Here is a 19,605-nt window from a genome sequence, read left to right on the forward strand (position 1 = left end):
GCACTGACGTAGCGTCGAGGCACGTGCTACTCAGCGGACCGTCTGATTGGTCACATGCATTCTGACAGTTTGCGCTATTTTAAAATAATAAAATTGAAACAAAGGATTTTCATTTCTTTTTAAGGTAAAGGGTGGGTGTATTTATACATTTTTAAATGCTTAAAAAAAGTTACTCCAAAGGGAAAATATTAATGGAATTGTAATCGGTGATAAACTGATTATACTAAGCTATATGATGTCTGTTTACTGCCCATACAAACTTTGCATTTCAAAAAAAGCGAGAAATTGGGACACTTTACGCGATATCCTCTCATAAACATTTTCCTTATTCATTTTAAAGATGCTTGTTTAAAGTTAGCTGTAACTAACTCATTCTATATCCCAAAATATAGAATCTATGTAAATGCTAATATAACCTATTCCATTTCACGGCAAACACGATCTATTAAATTAATCAAGAAAGAGAAAAATAGTGTTTTATTCAAATCGTTTATATATATAGTTTGTATTTAATTTTTTTCCACATTTAAGTATATTAAGGTATTGTATAATATAATTGGGGGGGGGGGGGGGGGGGGGGTAAAAATAATCATCTTTTTATCCTTCAACCCAACAAGTTTTTAGTCCATGTTTACTATTTCCCTCCTCTAGCGCCTCCCACTTCAAAGCGGTATCACTGCGAGACGCAATGAAGAGTGGGAGTGCTAACTAACATCTTTGTCTGGAGTGGAAAAAACACAGCTCTATTAGCCTATACCAGCACAGATTATTACATGCCAGGACGGTAGCTGGGAATCAACTCGGAACGACAAACCAGAAATTGAGTTTTATTCCTGGAGGGCTCTCCTTTTTATTCGCGGATGAGACATGTCCTCGACGGCGTCCAGGCCTTTATTTGTTATCTGAGAGGAGTCGTAGCTGACTGGCTAGCTGGCTAACTCCTCCCTACCCCCTCACTACGAGCTAGCTACTTAGCGACATAGGTGTGAAAATATAAAGAAATCCGGCTTTGGCAGGCTGTGGTCAAGAGAACGACACGTATGTGGAAAAAATATATATATATTCATGTTCTTGTTAGCAATATATTGTTCGTTAGCAGTTGAAATGAGGTGTACATTTTAAGTTAGCGGTGAGCGGGTCTGTTGGGACTGATGTGACCACTGGTGGATATGTTATATTGGAGCCTCTTAAACCGACAATATCTGACAATATATATTATTTATGTTTCTAGTCTATACAGTGTCCGATAGCAGATAGACTATCAGTTTTAAGCTGACATGAACAGTATAGCTGGGAGATAGGTTTACTGGATGACTGTGTTAATTCTACCTGGGTATTACTTATTAACCATTTGTTTACTGTGGTGTTTTTTGCCTAGTCGTCATAGGAGAGAATTCAGCTTAAGAAACATATAAAAATATGCTTGGTTTTAGTTTTGTTTTTGCAAAGGAGCCTGAATGTATTATAATTTTTCAAATAAATAATCACTTAAATTAGTTATTTGTGTAAAAAGAGTTTTAAACAGAAGTCAGCAGCACTTTTGAGAAATGTCAATAAATTGATGTTCAGTCACATGAGATCATGTCAGTCTTCTAGAAAATGCTGTTTAATTGTACAGGGTGAGGGTCGCTCCCCTATGGGTGCCGCCATGTTGAGATCACATGACAAGTGGTGGCAGATAATAAAAATGTACTCATATATTATGCTTTCAATCAGTGCTCAAGGCGGAACGCATAACAAAACTAGCATAACACCAAACGCAATAAACATAAAACAGAGCCTGGTTAAAACTGAATAAGTATAAAAATACAGGAAATGTTTTGTGTTGAATATGTATTGAGCAAGAACTCCTGTCTTCTCTCTTGCAGCTGACAATGAATGGGCTTTCTGTGAGTGAGCTGTGCTGCCTGTTCTGTTGCCCCCCCTGCCCCAGCCGCATCGCTGCCAAGCTTGCCTTCCTGCCCCCTGAACCAACCTATGCCCTCGTGCCCGATCTGGAGGCTGGGCCGGTACCGGCCGGACCCACGGGGACGTCAGGCTTGCGCTCCCGGGGAGCAGGTGGCAGTGGCGGGAGTTCGATAGGGGGCGGCAATACCACGGTAGAGGGGCGCTGGAAGCTCCACCTCACAGAGCGTGCAGAATTCCAGTACTCCCAACGGGAACTGGATGCCACGGAAGTGTTCCTAACTCGCTCCAGTCGGGGGAACAGAGTGGGGTGCATGTATATCCGCTGTGCCCCCACTGCCAGGTAGGATGGATGCATTTTTGGATCAGTAACGTTTGGAGGGGCCTTATTTGTAGTTTTTACAAAAATACATGTTGTACTCAAAGTGTCACGTTTCCTCTGATGGACCCCCCTTTTCCTCCCAAGGGTCATTTACATTCCTTCATTCTTTTTCCATCTTTCCTTTGTCCCATTTCCTGCTTCCCTCTCAGAGTTTGTCTGCTATCTCTACCCAGAAGCCACTCCTTCCTGGACGCATTCTTTCTTTATCACACACCACTTTTTTCCCTACTGTTGTTACTTGTCCCTTTGTTCCTTTATTTCCTCTTTAAGAGTGATTTCCATTGGATGAGTACAGAGGTTTTTGTTGTGCTCCATATTGTGGACGTCTTTTCACAATAGATGTCTTCTCTTCTCTACACAAAGTACGTGTTATTTAATTTTGAAAGTCTGGATTTGATATTAGTTTTGTTATTATTTACTAAAGCAATTAAAAAAAAGCTGAAATAAAATGTAGATAGTAGATGACAAAAGTTAAACGAAAATGAAAAATGTTGCTTTGGCAACTAACTGAAATAAGTTTAGTTTGAAGTAGTAAAATTACTAAAACAAACTGAAATAAAAATAGATTAAAGCTAAATAGAAATGTTAAAAAAAGAAGAAAAATGACAATAAGTTCCTAAAATGAAAACTACTAAAATATAAAAGATCATTCAATATATTAATAAATAATATAATAGTATTAAATAACATTGATATACAGTCAACCGTGTTTTTTGCCGCCGGATTATTTGAAAATGATTCTACACTCATACACACCCAGGGCTCGACATTAAGCCTGTTCACATGCTTGTCCATCGGACAAGTAAATCTGTCCCTCACTTGTCCGAGTAAAAAATGTGCTTGTCCAGAAAAAAAAAAAAAAAAAAAAGTGTTTTAAATATAATTTATTCTGAAGCAATATTCTCACCAGTGTTCAATCTGCTTTGACATATTTTTATATTTTATTAAGGTACTTTTTTCCATTATCTTATTAAATATAGGCTATGCTTCAGCTTTAATTATATATTCTTACATTTTGATCAATAAATTAATTTAGAATAAGACACTATTAGGCTGTTACCAATCAAATTAAATAATTTACACCAACAAAATTACAACTGCATTAAATAATGGTATGAGATTGTTTTAAATATGTTTGAATATACAAATAAGAAATAAACTAAACCACCAGTAGTTTGCAGCAGGTGACCGTCTTAATGAGTGAGTCATTAATTTAAACGATTCATTCAAACAATTCATTCAAACGGATGATTAATTTAAGAACAAGGCAGTTATTAATGGCTGCGTCCGAAACCTGGAAAATCCTGCCTTCGGAGGACCCATTTCAAGGCAGGAAGGCACCAAGGCATGTCCGAATCTAATGTTAGCTTCACTTCCTGTCTCCTGAGATACCTTCATCTGATCGATATTTCTATCCTTCGCTGCCTTTGATATGCCACAATCCTGTGCTTTCCATTCTGTGACAGTTGAGCTGGTAAAAATAAGATGGTGTCCGATAGTTGCGTTTGCTGGTCAATTTTCTACTTCTGATGTGATTTCTAGCGAGAAATATTTTAGTTCTCACCGAAGCTCTCTCTATTTTGCTGTAGATCATTAAACGGTTACACTGCCTAAGAAGTCTGTCCGAAATTAGTTTCGTGAGGTGCCTTCATGCACAAACGCTCCCTTACAAGCCATTGTCTGATAAGGCAGCGAGGCAACGAGTCAGCTGGCTAGGTTTTCGGATGCAGCCAATGAATGGGTCATTGAATCTTTGATTCAACCAATTCATTCAAAACGCTGAATCATTCAGTAACACACTGTTGCTTTGAGATGCGTTATGGTTCTACTGTGATCTTTGTTTGGAACTCTTTTTGCTGCTGAAATCGAAAAAAAAAACAACGTCAATATTGTCATTTTCAGTCATGATGGTATTCAGGAAAACCGCAATCTTGGTTCTGTGATGTTGCTTAACTGTAGGCTATCATATGTTATAAATATAAAAACTAAACGATTTGTAATTTTAACCGTGTATGTTAACAGAGTTTCTTTGTATGAGCGCCACTCATTTGTTTTTATTTCACCTCGAGAGGCTGCGCGATCCTCAACAGCACAACATTGTTACCGTCAGTTTATTATTATACATTATATATTATCCACTATCGATCGCCATTTGCACTAAATTATTTTAGAATCATTCTTGCATTTTGTTGATTCTCTAGTTATTTTTTGACATTTTAATCGGGATACTTGTCCGGTAAGACAAGTAAAATTCTCTTTCACTTGCCCCTTCAAAAAATCCACTTGTCCCGGACAAGCGTTAATGTCGAGTCCTGACACCCATGTTAGTTATGAAACCTTTCCCTGCGGCGTATCTGGCTCAGGCTCACTGCAGATGTGCCTACATGCACAGTGATTCAGCGAATGTAATTATAGGTTATTAAGTCTCTTTGTGGATCTGTCTTGACTTAGATGTTGAGTCAGACCCTGAAATGGCGTAATGAGCAAACTAGAGAGTGACTTTGTACTACAAATTCCATCATCCCTTTTCTCTATCTCCCTCCTCAGGTTCACTGTCCTGTTCTCCCATGGTAACGCGGTGGATCTAGGCCAGATGAGCAGCTTCTATATCGGCCTGGGCACTCGAATCAACTGTAACATATTCTCCTATGATTACTCCGGCTACGGGGTCAGCACGGGGAAGCCCTCGGAAAAGAATTTGTATGCAGACATAGATGCAGCGTGGCAGGCTCTACGCTCAAGGTGAGACACTCAATACCAAGGCACAACCAAAACAACTGCATGTGCATAGTAGAGCTCAAGTTTTAAAGGGTAACTAAACCCTAAACCAACTTTTTTTAGTTAATGATCTGTAATACTGGGGTTTTATTAATGCTGTTCATTGATTCGAGTAAATGTTTTGACATTTGAGTATAAAGTGTTTTAATTCTATAAAATATGGTGTAAAACCGCCAAAGTGCTGCCCTCTTAAGGTTGAACGGTGGCTACTGCAGTTGAATTTTCCTATTGGACGTTGTGGTACATTGTGACGTAGGATGGTACCTCCAACGGCTCACTATCCGCGCCCCTAGCACGAGCTCACCACGCCCTCAGAAATGATTCCCCCAATCACATGATGAGAACGGCTTCACTCCAGTATGAACTGTCATATTACATGAAGTAGAAACATTATGAATGAAACTGACTTGACACTTGCTTTAACATTGTATTGAAGAAAATACGGTTAAATAAAGCAGTTGTCAGTACACATCAGGCTTTTCTTGCGATATTATTGCCGCCTGTCATGTGTACAGATAATTTTCATACATGAGACGCGCTTTCAAACCCTGACACGCAAGTGGTTGCCTCGGACGCAGATAGATTAGGTCAGTTCTCTTGCGCGGCTGCTTCACTAGCATCGTCAGCATCGGGAGTTAACGCAGTTTGAGCCAGCGGCTCGCATTGATAAGGCTCCGGGTTTGTGTCTACAGACAATCCACCCTCCTCCACTTCAGGTGAAGGTAGGAGAAATGACCGCTCTGTTGCAAAGCTGGCGCCAGTCATTCTCCATCTTTGCGACTTGCGAGTCTGACAGCTGTCAATCAATCCGTCACTGCGGGTCTCAGGTGCACACCCTCCGCTCAGTCCCGCCCTCGGTTCGTCCCCTCTGTCTCCGCTGGGCTCTGCCCACTTTTCCAGCATTTTTCAAAATTTGTCTGTGGGTGGAGTTAAGCTCTGAGCAGGGGTTTAGTTACCATTTAAAGTGCTGTGTCTCTATTTAAAAGTTTGAAAGAAATTAATAATTTGATTTAGCTAGGCTCATTAAATTGGTCTATGGTGGCATTAAAAACACTTATGGTGCAATAAATGGCAATTAGTTTCAATTCAATTTCTATTCATCAAAGAATCCTGAAAATAAATGTATCATGGTTTCCACAAAAATATCAAGCAGAACAACTTCAACACTGATAATTAGTGGTTGACCGATATAGTTTTTTTTTTTACTGTCGACATCTGAGATCAGGTGACCGATTTATAATATACATAATTTATATTTATTTTAATTGTTTAATAAATTAGAAATATGAAAATAAATTATAAAAAAAAAAATCCATCTTTAAAATAACCATGCTTGTACTTTAGATGGCAACTTCTTGATTCTGCAATCATTAGAGGTTGACTGGTAGTGGATTTTACCGATATCGATAACTAGGTTGGACCACACTTGCTGATAACCGATAAATCAACAGATAGTTTTTAAAATGGACACTGGATTAAAAAAAACCATAAGTAAAACAGTGCTGAACTTTATTACAAGAAAAAAAAAAACCTGTACCGATCCATGAAAATGTGCTAAATTAAAAACATATACAGTATAACTATGAATATATTAAAATGAGAAGTTCTAACAGAACATATTCTTCAAAACATAATTGAAACATAAAAATATTACAGGTCAAATGTGTTTCTTTAGCTATAACCTAGAAACATGCATGTACATTTCATAGGTAAAACTTTGCAAGTCCCATTTAACAAGGATATATCAGCTGACATGATCTATAAGCATTATGCAATATTTTTACAGCATGTTTTAATATGAGCAATACAATTGTACCTTGATCATTCATGTTAGTTCATAGTGCATTAACCAAGGTTAACAGATACAAATAAAAATGTAATGTTGAAATTAACATACTAACAATGAACAATACTTCCACAACATTTATTAACCTTAGTTAATGTTACAAATGGAATCTTAATGTAAAGTGTTACCATTTCATATAAATCCAAACAGTCTGCTTTCTTAGAAGGCGATTATCTAATATTATCTAATATAATCTAATATTATCTAATAAAAATGAATGCGTTTCTGCTTTGTTTATATTTCTGTCCGCAGCATGACGATACAGTTTGCTTTCTCACGTCACTAGTTTTATATATGCAACATTTAGGCTGGCGTGTGTTTTTATCACATTGTTTTACCTGGTTGAGGTACTGCTAATGTTAGCGTCCTCTCAGCCTCGACGACAAACATACACACGGCTGTTCTTTACCTGCTAATGCAGCATCTAGCCAACAAATGTATGAAGACCGAGAAGAATGTGAGCGCAGTGTGATCAGGCGCTGCTGTTCTCAGGCACTGCTGCTTTCAGTGCCGCCCGTCAAGATAAAAGTCCTTCTAACACATTGGCCAATCAGAAAAACTTATCGGCAGATGCCGAAATTTGAAAAATGCCAAATATCGGCTATAATAATTTATCTATTATTTTTTTAAAGTGTATATCTAGAGTGAAAAACAAAATCATTTAATTTTGCATGCATTGGTTTTTCCTCATGTTGGGTTTAGAGAAATGTCCTCTCGGAAGCGAGGTGAGGGAGTATTTTGACTCGTGGTAAACTAGCATATAACAATTAAACTTGCTTATAGGCTTGTTTTACTACCAGCTATGAGGGACAAATCATAATGAATGAAACTTGCTTGACACTTAAACGGTTGCAATATCAATGTCCTAGCGATAAGAAAATATGGTTAAAGGTGAACTATGTAAGATTTTTGCAGTAAAATATCCAAAAACCACTAGGCCAGTGTTATATATTTTGTTCAGTTGAGTACTTAGAATATCCCAAATGTTTCCAACTATTTGTAAATCGTGAGAAATTGCTATTTTAACCAAGGAACCGGGACGTGTGAGCTATGCGTTTGGGGCAGTCGCCTGTCGATTGCGTCATATCTGCGTTACCCTCGGTTTTATTTAGCAGAAACGCTTTACTCTCACTGCAGTGTGAACAAGTGTCATAGCAGCCGCCGAGCGAACGTCATAACTTCCTTTTCAACACTCTCAGATATATCTAATACGATAAACAGAGTTGCGTTACCTCATACTCATGACTGGAAAAGAGGAAGTGGCGCTGGCGACCTTGTCATAATAAAAGTCCCGCCGGCGACTATGCCATAATAACAGTCCCACTCTTCAATCGCTCCTGCGGCCTTGCTCAGCTCCACAACACTCGGTCCTGCTCTGCTTCATACTACAGTAATGTTAAAGGTCCCGTTCTTCGTGATCCCATTTTTCAAACTTTAGTTAGTGTGTAATGTTGCTGTTAGAGCATATATAATACCTGTAAAATTATAAAGCTCAAAGTTCAATGCCAAGCGAGATATTTTATTTAACAGAAGTTCCCTTTCAAAGCCTACAGCGAACGGCCAGTTTGGACTACATCCCTGTACATCCTGCTTTAATTACGTCAGTAGAACAGTTTGTCGACTAACCTCCGCACACAAGAATACGTGAAAAAGGGGGCGTGGTCTTGTTGCTCCCTCGTGGAGAAGAGGAAGTGTTGCGTTCGGTTCGGTTCGGTTCGGTTGCGTTTGTCGCCATGTCGTTCAGACGCTGTTATTTTCATCCCGGAGTCAAATAACCTTTGTTTGGCATTCAGGGGCTGTAGTTTGAGCGCGTTCATCTCCCCGTTATGGTAAGAGGCGTGACCTTTCCGGGCAATGTGCGCTATGCTGCTGTCGAATCACAACACGGGAACCGCTGGCACAATCAGAACTCGTTACGTGTTTCTGAAGGAGGGACTTCATAGAACAGGGAAATCTTTCAAGCCGTTTTGGGGACAGTGAAAACAGTGGTATACAGATAAGTAAATTGTGTGAAAAATACTGTGTTTTTTTACACATGAAACATGAACACATGTTATATTGCACACTGTAAACACAATCAAAGCTTCAAAAAAACACGAAAAACGGGACCTTTAATAATCGCATCCATGAACATGATTTCTGCCCGAGTCCTATCCTGACTCTTTTCCACCGGCTGTGAGGTGAAGACCACATGTCCCAAGATTCTGCACTCAAACGTGGCGTCATCAAACTAAGCCTTTGTTTTGAACAGGCGACCTCTAGTGGACGGAAAAGTTACATAGTGTAGCTTTAAATAATGCATAGTTGCTTTTCTTGAGATTTTTGCCGTCCGTCATGCCTACAGATACTTTTCATACACAAGAAGTGCGTTCAAACCCGGAACAATCCCTAATTAAAAGGGAAAACAGTTATTTTAAATTATAATAATATTTTACAATTTTACTATTTGTAATGTGTTTTGATTAAATAAATGTAGCCTTGGTGATCCTAAGAGACTTTCAATAAAAAAAATCTTACCAATCTCAAAACTTTGAACAGTAGTGTATATTACCGGTAATTGCTATCCTAGATTTTTGCTTATAGTTAAAGGCACACTATGTAGTTTTTCACCATTAGAGGTCGCCTATCCAAAACAAAGGCGTAGCTTGATGATGCCGAGATTGAGCGCGGAATCTTGGTAGTTGTATTCTTCACCTCACAGCCGGTGAAAAAGAATTGTGATGGGACGCGGGCAGAAATCATGTTCATGGATCAGATTGTTAACGTTACTGTAGTATGAGGCAGAGCAGGGCCGAGTGCTCTGGGAGCTGAACAAGGCTGCTGAAGCCATTGCTAATGAGAGACAAGCGTGATGCACGGAGACAGCAGCGGAACTTTTATTATGCCACAGTCACCGCTTCCACTTCTTCCGGTCAAGCGTATGTTGGGTAACGTAGCGCTGTTTTATCATATAGATACATTTGAGTGTGTTGAAAATTATGTTAAAATGTTACTCTGTGCGTTCGCTCCGTGGCTGCTATGAGACACTTGTTGCACCCTGCAGTAAGCTAGATCGATATTAGAATATCATATTAATAAATGCTTAATGGCGTGTGTCTTAATGGCATGCGATTACATTTTTAAAACATTTTGTGTGATGGAGAAAAGGCTGCATTACTGTACAATAATTCGTTTTCTGTCTATAAATGTCTCCAAACAGTTGTTCCCTTGTCTAATAAAACATAATATATTAAAGCATCTTTGGTGGAAATCGAGGGTAACGTGGGTATGATGTCATTGATAGGCGATGCACGGACATGTTTCGTGTCCTGGTTAAAATATTTTTTTTTTCTCTGGATTTAAACATTCTTGGAATCATTTGGGATAATATAAGTACACAAGTCAACAAAATATATAACACCGTTCTAGTGGTTTTTGGATATTTAAATCCAAATCCAGTTTGTTTTAATAAAGTGGTCAAAAGACTTATTAGTCTTTCTCATCATGAGTTGTTGATTTGAATCAGTCTAACAATTAATTCAATTGGTTGGAGTATTTCTTGACTTTCTGAAGTTATTACATTTGCCATGAACCGAGAACTGTTACTAAGATTTAAATTGGTGTAGTTATTTACTAGTTCCTCATATGACAATGTTAAAGATACACATTTACAACAGCCTTTTTTAATGCCAATGTTACTAAAAACTTGAATTAACCTAAAATAGTATTATTTTTGGTTGAGCATTTTTGTTTAATAGCCTATATAACCTTTCCTAAAAGTGCTAAAAGAATCCTTAAAGAAATCCGTAAGAAACCATTCAAGAAACTAAATCACCAGAACATTTTTCGTTTATTCAGGAATGAGAATTTTCTCACAGGCAGATGAAAATTAACACTGCACTCAATTTTTTGCCAGCTATCTGCAAATCATACTGCTCTTGGTGTGAATAGGGTGTAAATTACATTGACATTGAGGCAGTTATTTGTTCTGTGTATGACATTTAATTAGCCTTTGATTCCTCTCTTTCAAACAGATATGGCATCAGCCCAGAGAATATTATCCTGTATGGACAGAGCATTGGGACGGTGCCCACGGTGGACCTGGCATCACGATATGAGTGTGCGGCTGTTATTCTTCACTCTCCTCTCACCTCTGGCATGAGGGTGGCCTTCCCCGACACTAAGAAGACTTACTGCTTTGACGCATTTCCCAAGTGAGTACCAAAAATCATTGGGTTCTAGCTTGTCCTCGATTATTTGTGCCTTATTCCCATTTTCACTAGAGGTTTGACCGGGCTCATCATTGTTAATGAGCTGATGATTTGCCTGCTCATGGCCAGCACAGATTGCCTCTATTTATGAGCAATTCACTGGGTTTTGGTTTTGGCGAAAGCAAAGGGAGTTTGTTGTGATGTGGATTGCTGACTGAGATTATACTGAGCTTCTAGTTTTGACACAAAATGGGAATAAAGCTTTTTATTCTTTAAGTTTGATTACAATCATTTTCATTGCATTTTGGCTGTGACAGTGGTGTTGTGGAGCTCAGAGGGAGGTTGGCTGCACTCGGTGGGTGGTGTCACTCAGTGCCAGTGTAGTAGAACACATGGTTGCCATACAGCTGCAGTCAAAACCACCACTGTTCTCACACAAGTGCTGTGTAGTTGGCTAGCAGCTGTTTAGTTTGCTGGCATCCACACACACACCGCATGCACCACACTTTTCCAAAATGTTTTTAGTTACATTTAGGGCTGTCACGATTCCTCGATTTAAATTTGAGTACACGATTAAAAAAAAAAACCTTGATTGGAATTTACCCGTGTCAGGTAACCAGCAAAATAGTGTAAGTGGCGAATTCTACAGATGAGAATCCATCAACCACATTAGATCATTTTATAAGGCTGCATGATGTATTTAAACCATTTAAAAACCATACTATAGTGCTATTGTGAATTCACAAAGGCAACAATTCAATTAAATAAATATAAATATGCCATGCGGGTTTTATATACATGTATGCGCTTTAATTATTTACATGTGTTGGTTATGTGTGTCTCAGTGTGAATGTGACATGACATGAAGGCCAAGTATGTTAACCCATACTCAGAATTTGTCCTCTCTACATTTAACCCATCCAAGTTAGTACACACACATTAGGAGCAGTGAGTAGTAAACACACACACTGCAAACCATGGACACACACACTTGTTGGAGCAGTGGGCTGCCATTGGCGGCTATTGGTGGTTAGGTGCCTTGCTCAAGGGCATCTCAGTCATTTCCTGCTGGTATTGAGAATCGAATCTTCGGGTTCCATGGACTCTCTAACCATCAGGCCATGGCTGCCCCATGTGCTGCTCCACGTGAACTGTTATCATTTACATGACATTACATCTCTGCATATGCTGCGAGTTTAGGTTCCTTACAATGTTCATCTGGGAACGCAATGTGGACCATTACATCAGATTTGTAAGGTAAATCATTAATAAATCTACGCCAACACAGGAGAGTTAGTGTGTTTCTAAACATGCAAACTGTGTGGCGATTTCAAAATAAAAGTTTAAACTCTCGCTCTGAGTTTGATGTCCACATATTCTTCTTCAAGAAGTTACTCTGGCTGTAGCAGTTATATTGTAAAGAAGTGGCTAAATAATATTTAAGATTAAATAAACATTTTAATAAAATTTAATTTGGCCAATATTAATCAAGGATTTGATCTGCTGTAAAGAGTAAAAACACCAGGCCGCTGGCGCCCTCTGCTGGCATGTCATAATTCATAATGCACTTAAGATGATTGCTTATATTATGTAATTATGTATTTTAACAGTGTTGTTCTATAAAACCATAGGTTTACTTGCTTTTGATACTTTATTTGAATCAAATATTTTTGCTTCATTGTTACAATATGTATTTTAAGTAATTTTAAAGGCTTAGGTCTGATTACTCAATTACCAAAATAATCATTAGTGACAGCCCTAGTTACATTGCAAGTTATTTTTGTTGTTGTTATTTATAAATATTTGTGTACTACCGTTCAACAGTTTGGAGTTGGTGAGATTTTTGTATGTTTTTGGAAAAGTCGCTTATGTTCACCAAGACTGCATTTATTTGATCAAAAAATACAGTACAAACAGAAATATTACAATTTTTTTTAAAGTTTTTATATGTTATACATATAAAATGTTTTATGTTACAGTTTTGATGCTCAAGAAACATTTCATATTATTATCAATGCTGAAAACAGTTGTGCTGCTTAATATTTTTGTGGAAACTCTGATCTTTTTTTCAGGTTTTATTGATAAATAGTTAAAAAGAACAGCATTCAATTTCTTTTTAACATTTTAAATGGCACTTTTGGTTGTTTTCATGTCCCCTTCCTGAATAAAAGTATCAATTTCCTTTATTATTACACATTACTTATTCGGTTATGTTACGCTATATATTAAATTTAAAATATCTGGCGCAAAAAACACCATAAGCATAATAAAAAAAAAGCTTAAAGCATAATTTAAAAATAACAATAGTTCAGACTGTGGCTTTCCAGTAATGTGCTGTTATCATGCTACTGAAAAATGTGTTGAAGTTGAATTGAATTTATGGTAATTCATTGATCAAAAACATCAAGTGTGAAATGAGCTATTCAAACTATTATTTTAATTTACTTCGTGTGTGTGGATTATTGTGGTTTTTCTTCTAACACCCTGTGTCCCTTTGTGTGTTCCTGCTTCAGCATTGAGAAAGTGTCTAAAATCACATCTCCAGTGTTGATCATCCATGGGACGGAGGATGAGGTGATAGATTTTTCCCACGGGCTGGCCCTGTACGAGCGCTGCCCCAAAGCTGTGGAGCCGCTGTGGGTGGAGGGAGCCGGACACAATGACATCGAACTGTACAGCCAGTACCTGGAACGCCTGCGTCGTTTCATTGGGCAGGAATTGGCCGCACAACACGCCTAAGCTCTCCTTCTTCCTCTTTTCATCCCACCATCTCCCAGTCCAAGCAAGAGTGAGATGGATGCATCAGTAACTTATTGAAGGCTGCCATTTTGTATGGACAACGTTACTGTCGGAGCAGCTTGACGGATGCCCTACAGCTCAGATTTGGTTTCTTAAGTGTTTTCTTTTTTTTTGTGTGTGTCCTCTATTTGTCATCTCCTTGTACACATGTGTGTGTATGTGTGTGCATGAGAACCCTGGGGGGTGGAAGTGGAATTTCTCTGGGGCAAGAATGGATGGATGAATTCCTCTGCCGGATTCAGTCCAAGGAAATAAGCCAGATGGAGTCCTGTACCTCCAACCAGACTGTCTTTCTCCATATCTGAGCATTCATCTGTCAGTTGAGTGATTTGCTTCTCCAACCTGCTCCCATGATGCCTCAGCCTGAGAGATTTTCACTTCCCACTTCTCATCAGGCGAGCTAAAATAGCTCAATCTCAGCGCCTGGCAAATTTCCTAGCCTTGCTGACCCTGCGGGATGGAATAAAACCGGTTGTTTGGTAGAGGATTTCAGGATTGAGTTTTGAAGCATCCTACACAGGTGCAATGATGCCCACCTCTGCATCATTCATTCGTCTAATCATTTGGCCTTTTCTGGATGGCTCTTGTGGCCAGGTGTGTGGGTCTTCTCATTATACCCTGCGGGATGCTGACCTCTATGCACCGACGTTCCCTTTTGAGTTTTTGCCTTTATGTAAAAGATGAGCTTGGGATAAGATGACGCCTGATGATGTACACCGCTCCAGGCAGGGAAAGATCGAATCCTGGGACGCTGGCAATTGTTCCCAGCATTATCAGTCTATTTTATTTCTCTTTGGTGTTTCTTTCCTTTCTTCTCAGCGTGTGAGGGTGTCCATAGCCCCCTGAGGTGACAGAAACTGGGAGGGCTGCTCGCTCCTCATCATATTTCAATGAAACCACCGCACTTGCGATGACACGATACGGAGTACGTCCATACGTCGTGTTTCTGAACTGTTGGGCCAATAGAAAGATCAAGGATTTATTCTCTCATTGGGACTTTCCTGAAGCCAGATCTTCGGGGTAGCATTTCCACATTCATTCTCAATTAGTTGAACTTTTTAAATGGGTTTTGGGTCAATAAATGGTCTGATTGTGTAAGAACAAATAATGCACACAACACAGTCCGAGATAAAAACATAAATCACTTCTGTACCCTGTGGCAATGACGCAACTCGCAACCGGTTTTTCCCGTTTTTAGCCTGACGTCAAGAATGTTTCTATCATGGAAATGTTACTCTTCATATTCACATCTGAGGTGAAGCTATAGTCATGCATTTACTCGGTGTCTCTTGGTTTATTATTTAGTTTTTTAAACAAATCATTTCAAAGCATAGTACATCATTGAAATCCTTCTCTTTATGATAATAAAGGATTTTCCTTTTTCTTTCCACGTCAAATTGCTAGTTAGTGGCACATGGTTAAATCTAAGTAATGTTCTGACAGCTGGGGGCAAGTTTAAAGATTATAACTAGCAATAAAGGCACAACGATGTGGTCATCCACAACCTATTTCTGTGATGTCTTCTCTAGTCAAGCTGCTCATTTTCAAAGGGAGTCTGATATGATGTGGACGCAACTATCAGGTTATCTGATGTTGAGAAAAATTGTAAAAGCTTTGAAAAACACTAGTGTCTTTCTCGTAGACTAAGTTTTTCAACTGTGAATTATCAAGGGAACTTGCTGCTACAGATCTCGATTGAATGGTATCAATGAAATTAAAGGGCCGAACCCTGCAATCTTTTGTTGTTTTCTGATTCGTCAAAGAAGTCCAAACCTTTTCAGCGAGATAAAAGACGGCGTCCCCGTGCGGGCGGGATTTATTCACCGCAGGCTCGGGCTGCAGTCAGTCTGAATTTCACTCAATAATTTGTTTAATGTTAATTAAGTTCAGTATCTTTTTGGGGTAGGCTTATGCAAGATGAATATTCTGATTTTATGGTGCCTGAAGATTTAATCTTTATATATCCTCTCTTTTTTGGGGGGGGGGGGGGGGGGGGGTTAACCTTTATCCATCCACTCCCCTTGGTCTGTTCATATTCGTTCTGGTTAAACTTGGTCCCATTACTGCACAACGCAAAGTGATTATGTATTCCGAAAACAAAACACTGGTTTGTACATAATTTCCAAAGCCTGATTTCATGTTTCATCATGTATTAAAGTATGTAATCTGGGGTTGGACACAAAGGGGCTTGTTCGTTCTCCATTCTAACCAAAGATGGCAGGTGTTGGATTTGCGATTTGCCATTTGTCAGCGCTCAGATGTGGATTGGAGCAGGCGGTGGACTTGGGCTGTTCAGACCGAGCCAGGTCTCACACAATACAGGCTGCTGTTGATGCCGCCGAGGGGAAGTTTTTGTGTGGACTGTTGGTGCGTGTTTACCTCCTGTAAGACACAAGTGTTTGGAGGGCTGAAGCAATACCGACTTGGAGCCAGCAGACTGGATGTGGGGATGCTCTGTGTGTTCAAACAAGAGGGGAGGATGTTTGCTTGGGGAAGGGCTGGAGTTACCCGGAGACTCCCATCCCAACACATTCAGATTCAGCTCTTTTTATTAAGGTTTTCTTTTTCTTGTTTAAAGAAAGTAAGTTATAGAAATATCTTTTTAAAACTATCAGATGTACGTATTGTATAACATTGTTTGAGAAGCTTAATCTTGAGGTTTGAGAATCTGTTTTTTATCTTAATGGATCGGGAGTAGCCTAAGTCATTGGGGTGTTACTGTTCTATCCTTTTATGCATTATTCTAATGTTGTTGTTTTTAGTTTTAAATATGCCTTTTTCCTTTTCCAGAATTAATAAAAAAAAAAGAGATCTTAGAAAATAAAATTATGAATTGATAATTGTTGTATTTCTCTTTTCTTGTCACTGCACACAGAAATGTCACGTTTATATAGCAATATACATATTGTTTGTTTTACATATGTATTTAATATTGGTTTCAATACATTTATTATGAATTGAAAATTATTGTAAACCTCTTCTAACATCACATTTATACAGCAATATATTTTGTTTTGATACATTTATTTTTTAGATTTTAATATTTGATATTTAGTTTTGAGCGTGACATTATTTTGTAATTGTAAATAATTTTTCTTGTAATATGAAATTAGATCATATTTGGATTTGTATTAAGCGCTTATTTTTAAATAAATGTAATGTTTATTTAAACTAAATATATTTATTTTTTTGTATTAAATTCAATCTTGAACGTGACCATATTAATTGATAATTATTGTAAATCTATTTTCATGTAACATGCTGTTAAGTCACATTTGCAATTATTTAGCTGCATTTAATATTGGTTTCAATACATTTATTATGAAATGAAAATTGTCGTAAACCTCTAACATCACATTTATACAGCAATATACATTTACATTTAATATTTGCTTTAATACGTTTATTTTTAGATTTTAATATTTGATATATTTAATCTTGAACTTGACATTATGATTTTATTATTGTAAATCATTTTTCTTGTAATATGAAATCAGATTATCACATTTGCATGCTGATATATTTGCATTCATATTAAGATTAATTTTAAAGTGCTTATTTTTAAATAAATGTTTATTTAAACTGAATATATTTATACGTTATATATTAATATTCAATCTTGAACTTGAACATATTAATTTATTGTTATTGTAAATCTATTTTCATGTAACATGCTGTTAAGTCACATTTTCAATTATTTAATACATTTATTTACATCCACATTTAATACATCTATTTTAATATTTGATGTATTTTTATTTAATCTGATGAATGATTAGTTATTGTAAATCTCTTTTCTTGTGACTGCACTCATTTATATGGTGATATATTTTACAGGCTGAGCTGGGCTGAGTTTCCCAGAATCCTTGGGCTATAAACATCCTCAAGAATCGTAAAACGATCGTAGCAGCTGACCTGCATATTAAATTGTGATCCTCAACTCCCGTGGAATAGACATTAAGCCCCAACAATCATTGATGAGGCATTTATAATTCAAAGCAGAGAGAGAAACATTCTTATGTGTGAGCGTGACGGATAACACTGTTGCCGTTGGCCGTGTTTTGTTTATTCATCATGTAGCTGCATTTCTCTTCTCATCTATGTAGTCGTCTCCAATTCATCAGTTAATGCCAAACGGGTCTCAAGACCCTTGATTTGAATCTTCCTATGGAAAACAAAACCAGTACAAGAGTCTATGTGTGTGGGTGTACAGAGAGAAAAGAGTCGCAGAGGATTTCTGCAGCAACAGATGGGTTCTCTTATTATCTGTAACAAAAAATCTCCAATTATCTGTCTCGTTTTAATTACTGCCCTGCGAGCTTTGGCATGACCCAGCCTATCGGTGACAGCCACAGTCAAGAGGCATTAATACAGCCAGATGGGTTTTAAGGCCTTCTGTTAAACACACATGCACGCCTATCTTTGAACATGCATGTGGATATGCACACAAAACCTTGTTTCAACAGTCTAATCACACTTGGATTAATCTCACAATGCCCATTTGCTTACATTCAAATCATTATTTAAGCTATTGACACCTGCTGTAGATGTGATATGCCAAACACATGGAACATTAAAGGAATATTCCGGGTTTACTTAGGCTCAGTCTACAACATGTGCGGCATAATGTTGATTAGGATACCACAAAAATTTATTTGGACTAGTATTTGGTAACAGTGTCTTTTCTTCCATATTGACATAGATCTGTGTGAAACGGCTTCTCAAACAAGAAAAAGTGTAGGGCAGGACCTTTTGCACTTCAGCACTGGGAAGATGAATGTGTTTTTAAACTGTGTCATTTATGTAGTAGAAATGTGAAATTATTTTTGAATTTGGTGCCTTCTAGACTGAGAAAAGACAGAAAATGTATTTTTGTCTCATGTGGATGAAAGACAACAACTCCCAGAATGCACTTGCTTCGCTGCCCAACGAGGCCACTCCCAAAGCCACGGCTACTGGTTATCACTAGCCCACCATTACACCGCCCCTACCGTCATTTTGATTTTCATAGTAATAAAATAATTTTGTTCAGTTAGAGAATAGACACTACAATCAAAAACTGGACATGTCTTTTCAATAAAGTGTGAGTGAGCCGAACGAAAGGCATGGCAGAAACGCAGCAGGAGTCAGATTTCATTCATCACGAGAGCGAAGAGCTGAGCAGAGCTGAGGTAAGCGCGGCAGTCATTCACGACGCGTGTCCAGTCTGGCGTATTTTCAGATCATGCCTATGGAAGCTTAACTTTCATAGGAATTCATTGAAAAGTTGAAACACTCACTTTGCTCCGCACTGCTCCGTTATTAATGCCCGAGCGGCCGTGCGCATTTACATTCTGTGAGTGAGATCCCACCCCTGTGGGCGGGTTGATAACATGCGGAACTAGCTCCTACTACAGGCTAGTCTCTAGCCTCTGGCCAAAAGGATTTTTTCCAGAAATAAAATACATAAATCTCTCGTCTCAGGGGGACATGAGGGGGGAAAGTACGATAATTCGAATAATATACTACCGGGTTCCTACTGATACAGAGCTTAATGCTAATCGCTGAAGTACCCCTTTAATAGGCCTAGGCCTACACCAACAACTTTGTAGCTCAAATAAGAAGTTCTACTAGACTAATTAGTTGAGTTACAATCGATTTTTTGCTTTTAAATCCTCCCACAAAAAAAAACAAAAACAAACATTTAGTCCACTGGTCGGAATTTA

General features: G+C 38.2%; 1 protein-coding gene across 1 annotated transcript; it reads left to right on the plus strand.

Moving 5' to 3' along the window:
- Nucleotides 1-659: 659 nt before the first annotated feature.
- On the plus strand, nucleotides 660-16,738 carry abhd17ab (abhydrolase domain containing 17A, depalmitoylase b). The gene is made up of 5 exons (XM_079826249.1): nucleotides 660-1,038; nucleotides 1,869-2,248; nucleotides 4,835-5,029; nucleotides 10,925-11,104; nucleotides 13,615-16,738. The coding sequence occupies exons 2-5, from the start codon at nucleotides 1,875-1,877 to the stop codon at nucleotides 13,838-13,840; spliced, it is 975 nt and encodes a 324-aa protein (XP_079682375.1). The 5' UTR covers nucleotides 660-1,038; nucleotides 1,869-1,874; the 3' UTR covers nucleotides 13,841-16,738.
- Nucleotides 16,739-19,605: the final 2,867 nt, after the last annotated feature.

Source organism: Gobio gobio (assembly GCF_949357685.1).
Source record: "Gobio gobio genome assembly, chromosome: 10".
In the NCBI taxonomy this organism is placed as follows: Eukaryota; Metazoa; Chordata; class Actinopteri; order Cypriniformes; family Gobionidae; genus Gobio; species Gobio gobio.